General features: G+C 36.9%; 2 protein-coding genes across 2 annotated transcripts in view; both read left to right on the top strand.

Annotated features, from left to right (window-relative positions):
* The first annotated feature begins 2,528 nt into the window (after window positions 1–2,528).
* Window positions 2,529–21,326, top strand: part of LOC134813318 (uncharacterized) — a 102,019-nt gene continuing 83,221 nt past the window's right edge. The window contains exon 1 of the mRNA XM_063821013.1: window positions 2,529–2,554. The gene's annotated coding sequence lies outside the window, so the exon portion shown is untranslated. The remainder of the gene's footprint in view (window positions 2,555–21,326) is intronic.
* LOC134813319 (1-acyl-sn-glycerol-3-phosphate acyltransferase delta-like) lies at window positions 10,213–20,506 on the top strand. The gene is made up of 8 exons (XM_063821015.1): window positions 10,213–10,255; window positions 12,354–12,524; window positions 12,844–12,997; window positions 16,998–17,100; window positions 19,147–19,225; window positions 19,640–19,838; window positions 20,068–20,181; window positions 20,235–20,506. Exons 2-7 carry the CDS (start codon window positions 12,411–12,413, stop codon window positions 20,163–20,165), a joined length of 747 nt encoding a protein of 248 aa, XP_063677085.1. The 5' UTR covers window positions 10,213–10,255; window positions 12,354–12,410; the 3' UTR covers window positions 20,166–20,181; window positions 20,235–20,506.

Genomic DNA, 21,326 nt, shown 5'->3' with positions numbered 1-21,326 from the left:
TTTTCCTACTGTACAAGTGATACTTGCCTGTTATTCCCACTTACTGACTGATAATCTTATCTATGGATACCATGCTTGAATTTAGGTAAACAACATAGCACTTCCTCACCAGTCACGTTGAACGCGGTCGCCGAATGATAAAACAATATGGGAACGCGCGCGCGCACAGCATTGCGCGCTGATACTCTAAATACTGTGCGCGTTTCGTCCGGAACCTGGGGGAGTTCCCGCTCTAATATATCTGACGACAGTGATCACTCATTATGAGAACTAATCCCGACCACTTTCCCGGTCGAACCGTACCCAAATCAAACTAATTTATGAACCACGTGTATAGCCAACGTCCTTGCGGTGCTGAGCCGATGTAAAACTCTTCTGTCTCTTGTTAATATTTTAGTTGTACTGTGCATAAAAGTGTGTAGTGACAAGTGTGTAGTGGTAATGTATATTATTTATTATGACGACGCGATATTTATAATGCAGAATTAAAAGCTGCTTTCGATATGACTGGTGGTGGGCTCTCTCCGGCGGGACATAGATATATATAGGGGGTACCCGGGGTACGAGTTAACGAACAGTGTTCGTGTCCTTCCACAACCCCCTGTTACCTGTGTTTCTGTCGGGGTAGCCTGATTCATCCGTTAGAATCGCAGAGTTAGCGGAGCTCATGATATCTCGCGACGTATGCTGTTTCTCTAAAATTTGTTTCTCTATGCTGCATGAACGGTGCAAGACTTGCGCCGTTTGTTTCAGCATCCAGTTGCGAGTGCTTGCCCATCGAAAACATGATTAGTGATTGTGGATTTTATTGATATTACTGATTATCCATCATATTCAGTATTAATGTTATCCATTATTTATTTATTGACATCCTTCAGTCTCCAAAACGAGGTGTGAAGCTGAAGGTAAATTAACTTTGAGCCTTGTTTTGGCGACTGCTTAATCGATGGGCAAGTAGGTATTTGTTTTTTAGCAGTGTTGAACATTGAAACAATTATAAAATGTTTATTTTTATCTTATATAACGTACAATATGAATGACATATGCTATAGTGACGTAACATATATAGTGCAAAGAATTAGTAACTTGCGAGATCTGATTTAGTGATAATCGACGTTAACATTTTGCAGTTTACAGTTGCACAATGTTGACGTCGATTGTTACTAACATTTATCTGAATTTAATACAAGTACATGTCACATATAAATTGGGTAGCTGAATGAAACTCGTGCCTCAAAATTTTCCGTTATTAGCATTGCAGTGTCCACGCCCTGTACTGCGTTAACGACCGAAATTTTCCCAATATGCAATTATTATTTTGCTTCTAAAATTCTCTGATAATTAATAATATATCGTGACATGTAATTGTAAGATAACAAACCTCGCGCGCGCGGCGCTTACATCTGCACCTGAGAATCTCTCAGCAATGTGTGGCTGTCTGCGCGGCGGGCTGTGTATTGTGTATATAGCTGAATTTAAATTTAGATTTATTTGTAAATGTATAATAATATTAAATATGTATTGCTTGTTTTGTGGTAAATAAAAATTTTGTTTTACTGTAACTTACCAAGACGCGCGCCGAGTTGGACTCGTTGACGGTCTTCATATTTCAAACAAATATTTTACCAGTATCACTGGTTAACTCGATGCAATATTATAAGTTATAACTACATCGGTATCACATTAAGCCTCACGAGGAATCTCAAAGAAGTTAATCGATAGTAAGTCACAACAATCGATATAGTTTACAGTTTAAAACATTTATTCTGCGCAGTGCTTCTAATATTAAAATTTATTATATGTAATGAAATTGAATAATTGGTAATAAATTTAACTTTTGTATTATTAAACTTTTTATTGTGAAATCAAAAGTAATGAGATTGATTCACGATGTCAATCCTTTGCAGCTTGGCCACGCACAGTGGTGCATTTCTCCGACCTACTGTGATTGCGAGAAGATGCGCGGCGCGGCCCAGTAGTGCATAGCGCTACAAGTAATGACATAAACATCATAACTACTTTTTAAAATTCTCCCTAATTTCTTTATTATTTGCAGTCAATAAAATACATATTTCAGCCCTACTTTTCCCCGGCCCCAGGCCCATTGTGCAATTAGTTTTTAATTGAACGCAGATTGAATACTAAATAAAAAACGCACGTTTTCCTTAAAAACTAAAGCCAATGCTATTAGCTAAATCGTTTTATAAACACGTGACTTAGCAACGTTAAATTGTAAAGCGCAATGTATTATTGCTTAGAAGCAAGCATGCAGCAATTGGCAATGCACGCGGTGCTTCAACAAGCGAGCTAAGCCAAAAATAAAACGAAAAACGTAATATTATAATCATTGATACTGCAAGCGAGAGGGCTCTGATTAGAGCAACGCGACCGCCGAAGGCGGCAAATATATATATATTCAATAAATAAATATATATATATATATTCAACTTGTGAAACAAGCGCGTCACGCAATACGCGTATACACATGGCTATGTGAACCATCAGGCCATTTATTTTAATACTTTCAACACTACTATATAACAAATAATTTGAGGTATGACACCCGGAGATATGACACGATCAAGAGATGTCAAGAAAAGTCCAGTGAAGGTCGATATGACAGCGGATAATGGAGAAATTGAAGAAGAAGAAGATCGTAGCTGTGAATGTAGAAGATATATTGCGGAGGAGTTTTCTTTGGCATGTGCAACTTGCGACATGTACTGGCACTACTGCTGTGTTGGGCTTACTGGATTAACGCAGGAAGAAGGTAACCACTTGACTAACTGGCGCTGCCAAAATTGCTTTATCTCTCCCCACATCAAGGGCACAAGAAGCCAGTCCACAAATCCAGACAGTGAAGAAACCAAGACCCTACGGAATGTTATTAGAGAAGAACTTGGTGCCCTTACTCCGTGTATTAGAGGAATTGTCGAAGATTCTGTGAGTCATACCAGTTCTTCTAATGATTCATCTGAAAAACCAAAAGAAATCACAAAAATTGTGAACCAGGCTTTCCAAACCTGGGCAGATGTTACTGCAAATAGTCAGAAGAAAGTTATTGAAGAAATGAGCCTACAGCAAGCTTCTCAAAGTGTTGTCAGTAAAGTTCAGTCAAAGATGCACACTGATGCATATGAGCGAAATTTAAGAAAGCTCAATCTGTGTGTTTTGAATGTACCAGAGAGCAAGAAAACTAACTCCAAGCTACGCCAGGAAGAGGACTCGAAGTTCTGCAAGGAGACACTAAAGATTGAAAAAAGTGACTTTATCAGTTGCCATCGTGCAGGTAAAGTGGATCCAGGTAAGCCAGACTCCTGTCGGCCATTGATCATCCAGACAGCTGACGAGGAGTCAGTTAACTATTATTCCAACCATGGCAAGGGCTGGAAAGAGTCATCATACTGGATAAATCTGGATCTCTGCAGAGCAGACCGAGAGATCCGTTTTTTAGCCAGAGAAGAGAGGAAGAAGAGGCGGGAAGAAGCAGAGAAGGAAAAGACAGAGAAGAAGGTGGAGAAGAAGTAAATAGCAGTAACAAAGAATGTAGTCAGCCCATGAATATATTTTATACTAATGCTAATGGACTATTTAATAAAATTGATGAACTAAAATGTATTCTATCAGTTTATAAATCCATTCATGTAATCTGCATTACAGAAACTCATTTTAATAGTGATATTTTAGATGCTGAAATTTTTATTGAAGGTTTTAGTATGTTTAGAAAAGACAGAGATTTTAAAATCGATAATTCCACTAGCAACATAAGTGGAGGTGGAGGTTCTATTATTTATATTAAAAACAGTTGTAATGCTTCATTAGTGAGCTCATTTTTAAAAGCACCAGACTCTTTAGCTATTAATGTCAATACCTCTGGTGGATTGATTAGTATTTGTTGTATTTATAGGTCTACTTCTTTGAATTTAAAACAGAACAATATGTTATTATCTTGCATCAAGAACATATCTAGTGAAAAGAATGTTTTTGAAACCATTATCATAGGAGATTTTAACCTACCTAGTGTATCTTGGGAAACTGGAAGTGTAAATAGTGGTATTTCTAGTAAGAATCAGGTTTTAATGATTCAACAAAAGTATATTGATTTATTTAATGACAGTGGTTTGACGTGGTACTTTACTAACGAAACAACCAGAAGACGGCTTGTGAAAGATACTCTCCAGGAGAGTCTTCTTGATCAGGTTTTGTATACAAATGATGCTCTTGTCAACGGTTGTAAGATCGTTTCTCCGCTTGGCAAAAGTGATCATGTTGGGATACTTGTTGAACTGGTTGTTTCGCGCAATACTAACAAAAGTCCCAAACAAAAGATTTTAAAGCCTATTTGGGGTAAGATTTCCTCAGAAGAGTTATTTAACTTTAGTAAGAATAATATTGAATGGGATTATAGTTGTACAAATAATGTTCAAGATATGTGGGTTGAATTACATGGTAAATTGGAGTCTGTTGCTGCAGCTGTCCCAGCTGCTTCGGTTTATCTCGACAACAGACCTGTCAAGTTGCCATGGAGTACAACTTCACTTAAAAGAATGAGGAAGAACAAAGATAAAGCATGGGCTGAATTTGATATTAATCCTTCGGATATTAACTTTAGCTGTGCAAATAGCAAGCAGCATATTTTTGAGGTGGCAGAAATTAAAGCTAAAGTAAATTATGAAAAGAAGATTACATCTAATTTAAAACAGAATTGCAAATCTTTTTACTCGTATTTGCGTAATAAACGTCAAGTCAAATCAAGTGTTGTTTCTTTAGATAGAGGAGATGGTACACGCACAGATAGTTCATCTGAGTCAGCTGAGGTACTTGCTAGTGCCTTTAGTTCTGTGTTTGTGCGTGAACCACCTGGCCCTCTTCCCCAAAATGAGAGTTATAACAGAGAGGTTATTGATGATATGGAAATTAGCAGTTCTGATATTAAGAAGCAGCTTTTAAAGCTTAATGTTTTTAAGAGTTCTGGTCCGGATGGCGTTCATCCAAAGTTGTTGAAATCCTTAGCATACGATGAAAAGTTTGTTGAAGCTGTAACTGAATTATTTGTTAAGTGTTCAGAAACAGGAGTCCTGCCTGACATTTGGAAGACAGCATCTGTTGTAGCATTGTTCAAAAAGGGTGTTAAATCTGATCCCTTAAATTATAGACCTGTCTCTTTAACTTGTATTTTGTGCAAGGTGTATGAAAAGTTGGTGAGGGCACATTTATTAACATTTTTAGAAGAACGAATTTCAAAGCATCAGCATGGATTTGTGAAGGGTAAATCTTGTCTTTCTAATCTCTTAGAGACATTTGATAATATTCTTGATATTTTAGACGAAGGTGCTCCTGTCGATCTTTTGTATTTTGATTTTAGTAAAGCTTTTGACACAGTCCCCCACTTTAGACTTCTATCTAAATTGGAGGGGTTTGGGGTCAAGGGAAAAGTTTTAGATGTTATAAAAGACTTTCTGACAGACAGAACCATGAGGGTTTGTGTAGAAGGACAATGGTCTGAGGTGAAACACGTGTTATCTGGTGTTCCCCAGGGGTCAGTATTGGGTCCTTTGCTATTTATTCTTTATATAAACGATTTACCTGACAATGTTAAAAATAAGATTAAATTATTTGCAGATGATCTCAAGCTAGTTTGTAATGCAGCTAACCATAGAAGTGTATCTGATGATATTTTAGAACTCGAAATTTGGGAGAGTATTTGGCACTTAAACTTCAATCCTGCCAAGTGTAAAGTAGTCCATATTAATCTGAATAATAATCCTAACTCGAATTATATTGTAAATGGAGTAGAACTAGAAGTATCTGCACAGGAAAAAGATTTGGGGGTTATTACCCATAGCTCCTTGCTTTGGAATGAACAGATAAAAGCATGTATTTCTAAAGCAAATCGTATGATCTGCTGGATTGTAAGAAATTTAGTTATTAGAGAAAAGGTTGTAATGATAGCTATTTATAAAGCTTTGATAAGACCTCATCTTGAGTATTGTGTCCAATTGTGGAATCCAGTTGCGGCTCATGGAAGTTGGGGGACTGTTTTGGAGCTGGAGAGCGTCCAGAGGCGGTTTACCCGTCTTATTGATGAGGTGGGTACTCTTCCATACAGCCGCAGACTGGATATCCTCAATTTGACAACGCTGGCAGAGCGGCGAATACGTGGGGACCTTATCGAAGCTTTTAAAGTAACTAGTGGTTTGACTGAATATGGATCGGGTTTGTTCAGAATGAGCAGATCTGGTCTTAATCTAGTTTCAACTAATAGGTGTAATAAGAGTGTAACTAAAGTTAAGAATCTCCAGTCTTCTTTTCTTCCGGAGCGAGTCATTCCTTACTGGAACAAACTCCCTTCGGATGTCAAGAACTGCTCGACAGTTTTAAGCTTTAAAGTTAGATTGGAAGGATTTAAGAAAGAAATGATTTCTAAAAACAGTGTAAATGATTTTTATTTTTGGAATATTTCGAGTGAAGTTTTAGGGAAAATTGAAGGACCCAGTTATTTAAGCAATAAGGAGACACATAATGAATATCTTTGGTTTCGTCCTTTTGTGGCAAAGAAGCGTTTTATAAATCTTTATTCCACTGGGAAGTATTAATGAATTATTTATAGATAATGTATTAGATTTTATTAATTAATAAAATTGAATTTGATAAATTATTAATGTTGATGGAAAAATATATTTATTTAAATTATTTTTTTATTTAGTGCAATGATATTTTGTAGATCACTTGTGATGATGTTATGTCATAATCTTTACTTACTTACTTACTTACTATTTCGAGAAGAAAGCGGCGCGCGCTACTTCGAAGAAATTTAGACGAGTAACATCCGTCAACAGCTTTCTAATATCCACCTTGAAGCTGCATTTTATATCCGTGAACTACACAATATAAACTATAGCATGTTTTAGTGTAGACTTTTTGTCACAACAAGACTGCAACCTATTAATAGTAACCTGTTAATAGTAACAACTATAAACAGAACCCCTAATGTCTATTAACAAATTTCTTCTAGTCCTAATATGAGCCTTGTCTCTAAAAACCTAACTGAACCTTGCCTCCTTGCCCCGTTAGTTACCTGTCCTTCCAAAACCAAACTAGCAGTCAAGGACAAAAAGTCATACACCAAATGGGCATTATATTTTATGAATTGTTTATTCATCTTTTTATTCTGTAAAATGTGTTAAAATTAAATTTCTTGTTTCATTGAAATTTCTTGTTTCATTGAATAAAACTGCATTAAATGTTTTTAGCTTTAACAGCGTTAATGGCAAGTGCAATAAGGGCACTACTCAGAGTACTGTAGTTTGATTTCCTAACCATAACCCTAATTTTAACACGAATTAATTAAACCAATTTTTGTAACATTCATTTTTAAATGTTGATATAACGGTTAAAGTGCAAACAGTCGAACTTCAATTTTAAATTTATTGTATCACTAATGACTAAATCACTTAATTACCTGCAGCTAAAAACATACATTATTCCTTGTACTGCACACTCTCGAAAGATTTAACAGGTTGTGCATGTGAACAGCTATAATGCAAAACTATATTTTAATTCCTTACATACCCAAACCATGGGCTGTGCTGCCTAATAATGCATTTAATTGTGCTAATATACATGCAAATTTCAAAGAATTATGCACATTATTTTTAAAACCATCTGCTTGCTATATCTTATTTTGTACAGGGTGGGCCAAAAGTCAGTGGGCATACGTTGGCCTCAATAGCTCCACCATGTTTTATATTTGAGAGCTGTTGCTTTGCAGATGGCATACTGTACTTACTGGTTCGAGGATTCCGTCATCAAAATTTGAAAATTCGAATATTTTAGACCACGCCCATTCAATATTAAAACACCTGTACTGTTTTTTCTGAACAGACGGTAGAGTATTAAATGTTGCATTATATGATCTGAAAACATGACGCAAAACAGATTAGAAATGACGAAGTTATCAAGCATTTTGTGTATCTTGTTAACAAAATTGACTGGGTGATTATGTGACACCGTGACACGACACCTTAATTGGGCAGCCTTAACGATTCTCATAATGTTTAACGGGGTGGTTAACGGGGTCACCTTATCACGTGATTAGGTAAGCCAATCATCTGATCACACGTAATGAATAAACTCGTTATGCTTCATATCTCGGTGATCTGAGAAGCTAAAACTCTCATTTTTTCAGGACAAACGTAATTCGAAAGGCCAAACACAATTCAATAAAATTTGGCTCGATCCATCTATCCAAACTATCAAATAAATGCGAAAATGAACCTTAATTTTTTTTAAATGAACACGAATATTTTTCGATTTGACAAATTCCTCGAACCAGTGGTGGTATTAAGTCATACCAGAAAGAATTATTTCAATTGGGCACTCAGTGACTGAGCTATTAAGGCCAACGTATGCCCACTGACTTTTGGCCCACCCTGTATAATAACTTGTAGCATAGGGATTTTCAGTAACTTCAAACTTGGCAATATCTCATTTTTGAGTAATAGTCTGAAATTCTGAACTTAAACACAAAATTATTTTGGGTGTATTTGAACATTTGTTTATGACATCGGCAAATTTTCTTAATATATTTAATTTTCTACAATAACAAACTAGATTACAAAATCATGGAAAAGATTTCCACCTGCATTCAGTGACTTTTAATTCAATCCTAATTTCGATTGAGTTTTCGAAAAAGATTCCGAATTTCTAATTTCGACCCCGACTTGACTACTGTCTTGGACTTTTTTGCACAGTCCAAGACATAATTTCCCGAATCTTTGTAAAATTCACGTGAGATTGTTGATATTTAAGATATACATGTTGAGTTGATTGTAAAGATTACATTTAGAATGAATTTTACAACAGTTTAAATTCCAATTCACTATTAAGAAATTACCAATACTATGTTATAGATATTAAGCTGGATGCTACATAAGATCTTAAAAGCCCACTCTCTAGTTGCTGTCAGCTTGCTTAGCTACATATACCTCTTGGGTGGATTAATAATCAACTTTCTACAGTTATTAGTAAGTTTTACTGCAGATTGCCTACAATTAATAATCAACTTTCTACAGTTATTAGTAAGTTTTACTGCAGATTGCCTACATTATTATGTGTTATATCTTAAAATTATGTAAAACGAGAAAAAACCTCGCTAAAATAATTCCTGATGTTAACTGAAATTAAACTTTTCAGACATTCATATTTGTGAAAACACTATCTGCAAAATGGGGAAGGAAAATTAACGGTTATTTGCAAGCTTCCCTTTTTTCTGGTAAGAGTTGACTAACTGTATTTTATCTAATTAATTACTTATTTTTACTCTGATATTTGAAACAGCCTCATGGTTACTGAGTAACCCAATTACAGAAAACCAAACTATATTAAATGCTGGTAGTGTGTATCAGACACTAATAATTCACCAAGGCAGAGATTGATGGCTCATGGCAAAGAGTGACAACCTGTTAGAATGAAATGAATAAATAAATTAAGCATGCCTCCCGGTGACTGAAAATATAAATCTAGATATTGCATTCCATTCATGATAGCTTGGCTTAGTCCGTTAGGCGGATTTGCATCATCAAATATGTTTAAACTGTTTTGGCAAATACGAATTAATTCGTTTGCCACAATAATGAGTTCAGATTTGTGGTTTAAGTTTCTTGAAGAGCATGATGTGCATAATCAATATTGTGACTTGAATTGCAAGATCCCATTTTTAAATATGATGTAGCATGTAAACTAAAAGTAGCCAAATTTGGGTAAATAGATTTTATTTCCAGACAATTTAAAAATTCAACCACTGGGGCCAGCATAGTTCATATCTACAGTAGTAGTAACCATGGTGACTAAAGTTCTATTATTCGTAGCCAAAAGGTCACTTCAACGACAAATAATCGGAAAACAATGATGACAACTGTGAAATTTATCTTTACTTTCAGTATTTACATTTGTTGTGGAATGGCACTGCAACTGCAACATCCGCTTTTTCTGCGTTCCAGAGGATGTGAAGAACATAACCCGAGAACATTGTCTTTCTATCTGTAATCACCGTGGTGAGGTTGACTGGTTGTTGGGGTACGTGGTAACAGAACGACTGGATTGTCTTAGGGTGAGTTACTAGGTTACTAGGTTACTAGGTTACTAGGTTACTAGGTTACTAGGTTAAGAACATTGTCTTTCTATCTGTAATCACCGTGGTGAGGTTGACTGGTTGTTGGGGTACGTGGTAACAGAACGACTGGATTGTCTTAGGGTGAGTTACTAGGTTACTAGGTTACTAGGTTACTAGGTTACTAGGTTACTAGGTTACTAGGTTACTAGGTTAAGAACATTGTCTTTCTATCTGTAATCACCGTGGTGAGGTTGACTGGTTGTTGGGGTACGTGGTTACAGAACGACTGGATTGTCTTAGTATTTCTCTCTCTCTCTCTCTCTCTCTCTCTCTCTCTCTCTCTCTCTCTCTCTCTCTCTCTCTATCTCTCTCTCTCTCTCACTCTCTCTCTCTCTCTCTCTCTCTCTCTCTCTCTCTCTCTCTCTCTCTCTCTCTCTCTATCTCTCTCTCTCACTTTCTCTCTCTCTCTCTCTCTCTCTCTCTCACTCTCTCTCTCTCTCTCTCTCTCTCTCTCTCTCTCTCTCTCTCTCTCTCTCTCTCTCTCTCTCTCTCTCTCACTCTCTATCTCTCTCTCTCTCTCTCTCTCTCTCTCTCTCTCTCTCTCTCTCTCTCTCTCTCTCTCTCTCTCTCTCTCTCTCTCTCTCTCTCTCTCTCTCACTCTCTCTCTCTCTCTCTCTCTCTCTCTCTCTCTCTCTCTCTCTCTCTCTCTCTCTCTCTCTCCTCTCTCTCTCTCTCTCTCTCTCTTCTCTCTCTCTCTCTCTCTCTCTCTCTCTCTCTCTCTCTCTCTCTCTCTCTCTCTCTCTCTCTCACTCTCTCTCTCTCTCTCTCTCTCTCTCTCTCTCTCTCTCTCTCTCTCTCTCTCTCTCTCTCTCTCTCTCTCTCTCTCTCTCTCTCTCTCTCTCTCTCTCTCACTCTCTCTCTCTCTCTCTCTCTCTCTCTCTCTCTCTCTCTCTCTCTCTCTCTCTCTCTCTCTCTCTCTCTCTCTCTCTCTCTCTCTCTCTCTCTCTCTCTCTCTCTCTCTCTCTCTCTCTCTCTCTCTCTCTCTCTCTCTCTCTCTCTGTCTCTCTCTCTCTCTCTCTCTCTCTCTCTCTCTCTCTCTCTCTCTCTCTCTCTCTCTCTCTCTCTCTCTCTCTCTCTCTCTCTCTCTCTCTCTCTCTCTCTCTCTCTCTCTCTCTCTCTCTCTCTCTCTCTCTCTCTCTCTCTCTCTCTCTCTCTCTCTCTCTCTCTCTCTCTCTCTCTCTCTCTCTCTCTCTCTGTCTCTCTCTCTCTCTCTCTCTCTCTCTCTCTCTCTCTCTCTCTCTCTCTCTCTCTCTCTCTCTCTCTGTCTCTCTCTCTCTCTCTCTCTCTCTCTCTCTCTCTCTCTCTCTCTCTCTCTCTCTCTCTCTCTCTCTCTCTCTCTCTCTCTCTCTCTCTCTCTCTCTCTCTCTCTCTCTCTCTCTCTCTCTCTCTCTCTCTCTCTCTCTCTCTCTCTCTCTCTCTCTCTCTCTCTCTCTCTCTCTCTCTCTCTCTCTCTCTCTCTCTCTCTCTCTCTCTCTCTCTCTCTCTCTCTCTCTCTCTCTCTCTCTCTCTCTCTCTCTCTCTCTCTCTCTCTCTCTCTCTCTCTCTCTCTCTCTCTCTCTCTCTCTCTCTCTCTCTCTCTCTCTCTCTCTCTCTCTCTCTCTCTCTCTCTCTCTCTCTCTCTCTCTCTCTCTCTCTCTCTCTCTCTCTCTCTCTCTCTCTCTCTCTCTCTCTCTCTCTCTCTCTCTCTCTCTCTCTCTCTCTCTCTCTCTCTCTCTCTCTCTCTCTCTCTCTCTCCTCTCTCTCTCTCTCTCTCTCTCTCTCTCTCTCTCTCTCTCTCTCTCTCTCTCTCTCTCTCTCTCTCTCTCTCTCTCTCTCTCTCTCTCTCTCTCTCTCTCTCTCTCTCTCTCTCTCTCTCTCTCTCTCTCTCTCTCTCTGTCTCTGTCTCTGTCTCTGTCTCTGTCTCTGTCTCTGTCTCTGTCTCTGTCTCTGTCTCTGTCTCTCTGTCTCTGTCTCTGTCTCTGTCTCTCTCTCTCTCTCACTCTCTCTCTCTCACTCTCTCAGGGTGAGCTCATTTCTTAGTATTTGATATAATCATAATAAATAAATAATAATTTGATAATGTGGCTTGTTGACAAATCATAATTTACGACTGTATTTTAATTAAAAATCCTTAAATCGCCATTTTTTTCTTCTAAAAGTTCCAAATGACTGAACGAAAGCTGATTTTATTTGTTTACAGGGCTGTAAAAGTCTGATAAAAAAGGAAGCTAAGTATCTGCCAGTGGTTGGTTGGAAGATGTGGTTTAGTGATTACTTGTTCTTGTCAAGAAATTGGGTGAAAGATGAGGATACCATCAGGAACACATGCCAAACTTGGGCCAGCTACGATCCTCACATCAACAACAACTTCGTAAGAGTTCTACTTTACATCTCAACTAATACCTGGCAGCTTCTTTTACTAGTAACTATCTTTTATATTACGTATCAATAATAATCCTCACCTTACTTATTATGGAAATTAAAAATTGGCGGTTTTTGGTCCATCCGCTATACTTTTAACGGTCGTTAACTTTAACGGTCATAATTTAACCCACTATGATATTAACGAGTAAGGTATAAAGTAATTATAATATCTAGACAATATTGAAGTCATGAGTGATTAGTGAACCATGTGTCCAGGTTTCTTAAAATAACAAATGCTAACATTTAAAAGTATTCAATATCTTCAGTACGTATTGTACGCTGAAGGAACACGCTTCACACTCGCTAAACACGAGGCTTCCATCAAGTTCTGTGAACAACGCAGCATTGAACCCTTCCGGAATGTACTTTATCCCCGTACCAAGGGGGCCGTTGAGGTTATTTCTCGGCTTGGGGAATCATGTAAGTTACTTATCGTTATTAGTTATTGAATATAATAGCAATTTTACTAGTTTTACATGTGCTGAAAGATAGGAATATTCAGTCAAATCATTTATTTAACCATTCAGCATTGCAGAATTAATTAAGTTATATTATATTATTGGTTATATTGTCAAGGGATTTAAACGTTAAACAGTTTGAAACACTGAGTAGACTAGTAGTGTAACTATGGTAACTAGTTACTTTGAACAGTTTGAAACACTGAGTAGATTTTTACTATCGATATTCAAATATCCAAATATGCTTGTACGTGTTTAGATATCTTGTGGAGTAGCTATAATAAATAAATAAATCTATAGCTCTACTTATCTAGCCAGCGTTACTTGTTGAGACAGCAGCTTAATGATAACCAGTCTTTAGACAGAACCTCACTTAGATCATCTATTAACCGCCTCACCAATCAGATCAAGCAGAGACTTTCTAACATACGATCAGCTGCTGAGAAAGATTAGGGGACAGAAATGTTTACTTTGTTTACTATCTGTTTCTTAGAGCTTTCGTTTATATATAGCTCTACTTCACACACTACCTAAACACGTAGCACAACGTGTAACTGGATGCAGCTGTGTGCAAGCAACACCATATAGTTACACTACCCTGACTTGTTTAAGCTTGCATTTACTTGAGAATATTTGTCTACAAACCTGCCCAGAGATTATCATAATTTGCTATCACGGTTAAGGAGTTCACATTACATATATCTATCGCTCGCATGCTTTCGTATCATACATCAGTGCAAATGTAGTGGTAGTCAATAGTGGTATTAAAATACAGGTAGAGCGATAGAGTGTTAAACTAGAGGTCTTGGGTTCAAGCTGTCAGCTTTTCGAATTAAATATCACTGACAGAGGCAACATGTGGGTGCGATAATATTTTGTAAATAATGCGATTCCGCACCTGCCCAAAACCTTTTTTATATGCGGCAAATCTGGAGACAAAAAACAACGCAAATTTGCAGTCTCTAAGTACTGTCTGTATGGATTATTGAACAGTATATGACGAGTGTTATGTTTAACTTACAAGGTGTTTTACGTAATGTCTCACACTGGACTATTCAAGATTATAAACCTGAAAATAAGGTTTTACTATTAGATGGTCAGGATAACTAGTTGAGCTGGTGATGACTATAATTGAAGTAGATTATTCAATATCATAACTTTTTAACTTTACAATTCAAGACACATGTATTATATAAGCGACTGACGTGACAGAATTTCAATCTGTTGAGGGATTGCGATCCATCTTGACTAGTTATTCATTTGCCAAGATTCACCCTTTTTTGTTTTCATCAACATAAAAAACGATAGTATTAAAAGTATTAAAAGTTGATGCATATTATCAGAATATTTTTAGGATGAAAAATTGTTTTAGATATATTAATATATATATATTATGATCTTCCTGATGTTATAGAGTAATTATACTTGAACAGCTGTTTTAACGGCTGATAGTGCAAAAAAGTGCGGTATTAGGTCAATAGTGCAATTCCGTACCGCACTTATACGTTGCCTCTGACCACTGATGTATAATGTATATCGTACGAAAGCATGCGAGCGATAAATATTATATATGTTATATATATCGTGTAATGTGAAATCATTATCCGTGATAACTGATAGCAAATCATGATAATCTCTAGATTTATGGTCTACTAAAATGAGTATTACAAAATGAGTATTAGGCAAGAGCACAGAGCACAATGTATCATGGCTTTGCAATTTCAGATTTTAGAGCTACCCAAAACTGTAAATCATGTTAGGGGTGGGCACGAAAATGCAAATTTTCCAAATTTTTCATTTCGTTAGTTCTATTATTAGTGTGTTTTGTGGAGAGGCTATTGTAATTGTATGTTATAACTGTACCTCTAAATTAATAGTACACTAATTGTACTGTCCTCTTCCATAGAAAAACACATATTTTAGTAACACGATCAATTTACATGTGATATACAGCGGTGCGATAGTTGTGTTACATATTTTATACAAATATGTGTACTGTGTAAATACTAAATATGTGTAAATATGTGTAAGTATGTGTAAATATGTGTAATGTGTACAACAGAAATATTGAATTGTCAGCCTGCTGTTTTTAAGAAACTAAGCGATGTAAGGCTGTATAGTGGATACGTTAGATACCAACACGTATCTCATTTGATCATAATCATATCAAATTATCATCTTGATGGAAACTTATCTGAATTTTAGGGACTATCATTATTCAATATTGAGAGGTTAGTAAAGGAAGTTACACTGCATTTTTGTTTGTGTTACACAAAAACACACACGGGACATAATGCCTTGGATAGTGACAAATGATACTTCATTGATATTTCTGTTGACGTAAAGACGTAAGATTTATTCTAAACAAACCACTTTAGTCTGTTTGTTTAGGAATAAATATTCTTTTCTAAACGATTTATCATATATATTAGGACGCAATGAAACTACCGGACCACGATGTACGGGGACTTGCCACACCACATTAAACAACATTAAAATATATCGACTCTGTTACTACATCGTTTCCTGTTAATATAAAACTCCGTTACAAATTGAACTGGGATCTGGCAATACTACACCTTAGTTCAATAAAATATGATAAAGTAATGTATAAATATACTTAAGTAAAAGTCTGAAAGAATATAGAAAACAAAATAGTATACTGCTTGAAAGCTAAATAATAAACTGTGAAAGAGTAGTCAACGTGAATAAAACTGTTCCGATATGACATAACTAATAACGATCAGATTAACTTCAGTTTTTAATTAAGAAATGTACGGACAAAAATGTTTGAGATTAATCCGGATTATCGGGCCATTAAGGCGGGAAATGAGAAGCGTTGCTGTCTAGTATTAATAAGGCGGGAAATGAGAAGCGTTGCCGTCTAGTTGTTGCTGTCTAGTATTAATAAGAAAAGTACTTTTCCACAAACGACACAATGTTATAATGTCTTGTTCAATGTAGCGTGTCTGTATGTTAACGTAACTGTTCAAGTGTTCCGACAAGTGACAACACTGTCGTTGTCTACTGATTACTGCTTTACTGACAACACTGTCGTTGTCTACTGTATCTTAAAATAGAAACACATTTAAACTAACCACCATATGTTTATTAACTACACTTACTATTACTGGCTGTTTCATGTTACACTTGGTTTAATTTTCATGATGTTAAAATTTGTTTTTGTGTGGCTGGTTTCACACGTTACCTTCTAGTTTTCTGTTGCATGTAAAAAGTAAGGTTGTCCTTGAATGCTTGGGAAAGTAATGCAAATGTTGAGATATCGCTCTTTAAAAGTTTCATTATGTTTTCTACGCAGCTTTCAGCTTGAGCTGTGTAGAAAATATCAATTGTGCAGAGTGTAAAGTATATTATATTATGATACTATGTTTACAGTACATTATAATGTAGATGTACTGAAGAGGTACCTCTTCATTTAACTTTCTATCACGTTTCCCATCATTCTATGTGAAATGTGGACTGTGATGTGCTCTGTTAACTACTCTGTGAGGGACCGTTCACACTTCACGTGTTACGTCAGCTAAATCTTGCTGACTAAGCAAGATTTAGCCGATCCTAGAAACTACATTAGTATCAGCTATTTTTCTAGCGCGATATTTGTAATATTATAAACTGTAATATTATGGTTTTCATACAGCATACAATATACACATATAATACATATTATGTGCATAAATCACGTACAGTCTTGATTTTTAATAACATACGGTACGTTGAACTTCGAATTCGATTTTCTATTCGGTTATCTAAACTTTTAACTGATTATAATCATGACATGTTACGGTATCTTGACAGGTAATATTGCTACAGTGAATGACCAGTGACTGTACATTATTTATGGAGAGATAAGGTATAAATTAATAAAGACACTGAAATGAAATCTGACCCTCGCCTCAGAGTCCCGTCATTAAGTCTTAAGCACTGACGTATCATGTTTTCAGTGGATTGTGTATACGATGTGGTGTTTGCGTTCCCCGGCCCTGACATCCCCGGTACCTGGAGCATGTTATCGGGAAAGAGCACAAATGTGGACGTGTATTTCAGGTAATTAACTAACTTTAAATCGTCATCTTTCCTGTGGTTTAGCGAGTGTGGTTTAGTGTGGTTAAGTGTGGTTTAGTGTGGTTTAGTGTGGTTTAGCGAGTGTGGTTTAGCGAGTGTGGTTTAGCGAGTGTGGTTTAGTGTGGTTTAGCGAGTGTGGTTTAGCGAGTGTGGTTTAGCGAGTGTGGTTTAGCGAGTGTGGTTTAGCGAGTGTGGTTTAGCGAGTGTGGTTTAGCGAGTGTGGTTTAGCGAGTGTGGTTTAGCGAGTGTGGTTTAGCGAGTGTGGTTTAGTGTGGTTTAGCGAGAAGAAGGCTGCGAGGAGCTCGTTAAAAGAGACCACTGTTGAACATGTTTGAGATGGAATAGTTTGATGAGGCTTATAAATAGAAAATATAAGTTGTAGCTGCAGTAGGGAGGCATCACACAATGGCAGCTCTTTAACAGAGAGCCAACAGTTTGGAGAGGAGAACCTGGACTATTGTTATTGGAGAGTAGTTGGTGCTACACAGTGGTCCTATACAGTACTAGTGTGTACTTGTTCGATCTACAAACATAAAGGGACACTGATTGCTTTTCCTGTGTCCCATCGACCTATAAAAGGAGCATGGACGAGATGATTCTATCGTGATCTATCATCTATGAATGGGAAAGCGGGAGAGGGAATTTGAAATATGGTCATTCTTCGGAGATCCTTAGTTTGTAAGCCGCCACAACACAGATATGGTTCCCGCATGGTATGCGCGCGCGCGCGCGGTTCGTCTTACGTACGAATGCGCGTAGTATGTACTGTACGTACGTCATATCAGGTCGTTATATTACGTTTCGCATGTAACGTTGAACGTACAGTATCAAAACTACCGCTTCTTTGAATCCAGTTGTAATTTCGACACTGTACTCGGAAGTGAAGTTATGACAGTTTAAAGATGTTGGTTTCACTGAAAAATACACTCAATTTCAAACAAGCCAAACATTTTGACACCCTTCTGTATTCTGATTTTTTTTTTCAACCGAGCAGCTTTTGTTATTTCCGATTACCTTAATTCCCAAAAATTTGGGCGACAAAAAATTTGAGCGGGCCTCTCGCCCAAATTTTTTGCAGACCAAATTAATTGCATAAATCTTTTCCGTCTGATAAATTTGTTGCTAACCAAACTTTTGGCATTTGGCCTGTGGCCCTGAAAACTATAGAAAGATGGCTTTTTCTTCATATCCAAGTGAAATAATATTTGAAATTTTAGTTTTCTAATCTGTCATTCATGGCTTGACCAAGTAAAAAGGCTTATATTTTAAATGAATGTCTGGTTAATTAAAATTAGACTTGACCTTTGGTTCGGGTTTACAGTAGTTCGCTACACACAATTATGTACACCTTTGTTTCCCCCAAAGCTAAGCGTATGTGCCGCTTAGTTTGATAGATCATGATGTAAACCTTCTAATTTTCTTCCAAACCTTTCGACCATCTGGTGAGGCGTCATAATGATAATTGTATGTGAAAGGGGTATGATAAGATATGCTGAGTGTAAGTAGACTGAACTATCTGATTGAGAGACTAAATATCACTATTGTATATATCTATCATTTTGTACTGTGCCATCATCACTGTATTTTTTAGTAGTTACTGGGCAGATCGTAAATTTCATAATGTGAAACAACTCAGACTACCACCTACATGCTTAAAATTTAAAGCAAAATGACTGGAATAGTAAGGAATAATAATGAACTAAGGCAAATATCTAACTGAAATTTTAGTGGAAAATCGTTCATTTTTCGAAAAATTTGTGCCCAAATTTTCGGTCGCCCAAATGAGTTCAAATTTTCTGCCCAAATTTTTCGGGCTCAAATAAATTGTGCTCAATATAATGGCACACAAATTTTTGGGAACTAAGGTATATCCCTTCTTTAAAAATTGTAATTATTACCAATTTACTGAATCTGTTTGCAGTATATTGAAATCCCATTTATCAATTAGAACTTTGATCGTTCATCGTTGAATTATTACAATTTTCGACAGATACAATAATTATAAACGCTACTACATATTATTCTCAGACGAATCGCGGCTGGAGATGTACCGAAGGACGATAAAAATGCCCTAGCTGAATTTATAGTGCAGCAATTCCGAAATAAGGTAATAATTCATATTAACGCTCCGTGATAGAATGAGTAGGCGTCTGTATCTGTTGTGTTATCTCGTATTCTATAGATTTATCTTAAAGGAGACTTTTAAAATGTCCCTACCTCGATAAACTAAAATAATTATCGTTACCAATAATTTTCTGCATTTAGTCACATACATTGACAATGTCACTTTGTCAACATCTGAATACCGAACAAATTTCACGTTAAGAAAAGTGTTCATAAAATACAATTTAAATACCAAATTTCACGTTAAGAAAAGTGTTCATAAAATACAATTTATACCATTATACTTATAGTGCATGATGTGAACAGCTGTCACACTACATAATACCAAGTTCGACAGCTTCGTATTATTCAGAGTGTGTTTTTAGGATATTTAAAATCTAACTACCGTCAATTTTAGGACGAGTTACTTGACTTCCACAAGGAGCACCACAGTTTCCCTGGCAACCAGGTTGTCTTACCCAAACGATACGTTTCCCTGGTTATGTTCTACATGTTTAGTTTCCTGACCGTTACTCCGGGTGTGTTTTTCCTCTGCCATCTCGTCACAAACCAGTGTTATAACATGTTGCTTTTCATCGGCTTCTGCTGCATTCTCGGTGAGTTATAAGTTTTAGTTATGTGTTGTTTTCTTTTATATAATATGTACTAGTAGTTATATTCAGTTCCACGATCTGAATTGTAATGGTGGGTCAGTCCATCCACTATCAACTATGGACAATTCAAGTCAGACAGTCTTACTGCTATATTTTTGAGATTTTAATTTAGAATCAAACGTCTAATTTCATTCATTTTTGTGGTCAACAAATGTACAGTTAAAATTCTCAGGCGGAGTAACGTCGCACTGGATTATCAGTGTAGCAAATGTAAAACAGGGAACAAAATCTCTCTCAAGTACTAGTGCAGAAAAGCTGAAGGGAGCATAAATAAACGTTGAGTAACCTACCTATTTACCTGGTTACCTGGTTACCTGGCATAAATAAACGTTGAGTTACCTATCAAGATTATTGGCTAAAGCTCAGCCATTTTTAAAACTTTGTCCAAAAGGACAGTAGGCTGTATTTTTAATTTAATTTATGTACATGCAGATGATTTTGAAATTTGGACGGAAGTTTTGATCATAAAATTGTTGAATGTAAATGTAATGTGATTCAAGTTGTACTAAATTATTTTAGGTTCGTAAATAATTTATACGGTTTTGGTAATGTTTCAGAAATCCAGTTTTATTACACTAGCTGCTTTGCATTGGCAAATGCGGTCAATTTAAGCAAGCGCATTTTTTTTGCATTTTACAAATTTAACGTTTTGGTTCAGCTCAGATACTATTACTAGATATGATTTGTGCCCTGTCGATTAAGAACCATATGTGATATGGAATATGGATCAAATAGCCACTTCCATAATGATAATTACTACACACGCAGTGAGCACGGGTATATTTAAAAGGTTACATACATGATACATACATGAAGAGGTCTCCTCCTAGTCGTTGGAGTGGCCTGCATCACACACATCTCTTCTACGGTGTAACATGTTCCTCCATTCCACCCGTTTTAGAGCTAACTGTTTTACTGCGTCTCTGCTGATGTTATCGACACCTGTAAAGTCAGCCGCATCCTCAAGTACACAGGCCATCCAGCCTTTGTCTCAGTCTCTAATTCCATAGTTTGGTTTCTAATCCAGTAAAAAATTTGGAAACTGTGTCTGGCATTCTGACAACGTGTCCCGGTGTCCGTACCACCTTATATTAGTCTAGCCGAACCTATGAAAGTTACAATAGACATAATTCCAGCACGCCTGAGAACGTCTTCATTGGAGACATGGAAGAACCACTTTATCTTCAAGATTCTTCTCAGGGAAGTCAGATGGAAGACCTCGAACCGTTTCATCTGCTTCTTTGTTGTGTTCCAGACTTCAGCTCCATATAACAGAATAGTAATAACAGCAGCCTTGTGGATACGGATCTTGGTGGGCGTTCTTAGTTCTACTGTTCCATATCTTCCAAAGCTGATGGAACGCACCATTAGCACTCTGGATCCTGATGTCAAGATCTCGGTCAATGGTACCATCCCCACTGATGTTGGCAC

Source organism: Bolinopsis microptera, chromosome 3 (assembly GCF_026151205.1).
Source record: "Bolinopsis microptera isolate Bmic1 chromosome 3, MBARI_Bmic_1.0, whole genome shotgun sequence".
Taxonomy (NCBI): domain Eukaryota; kingdom Metazoa; phylum Ctenophora; class Tentaculata; order Lobata; family Bolinopsidae; genus Bolinopsis; species Bolinopsis microptera.
This window is presented reverse-complemented; position numbering and strand designations above follow the sequence as displayed.

What these genes read in the sequence shown, in the direction of transcription:
- LOC134813319 (XM_063821015.1), top strand. Translation starts at nt 12,411, where the DNA reads ATGTGGTTTAGTGATTACTTGTTCTTGTCAAGAAATTGGGTGAAAGAT. An exon ending in CTCACATCAACAACAACTTC is followed by an intron (nt 12,525 to 12,843) that starts GTAAGAGTTCTA and finishes CAATATCTTCAG; the next exon opens with TACGTATTGTACGCTGAAGG. An exon ending in CGGCTTCTGCTGCATTCTCG is followed by an intron (nt 19,839 to 20,067) that starts GTGAGTTATAAG and finishes TAAAATTCTCAG; the next exon opens with GCGGAGTAACGTCGCACTGG.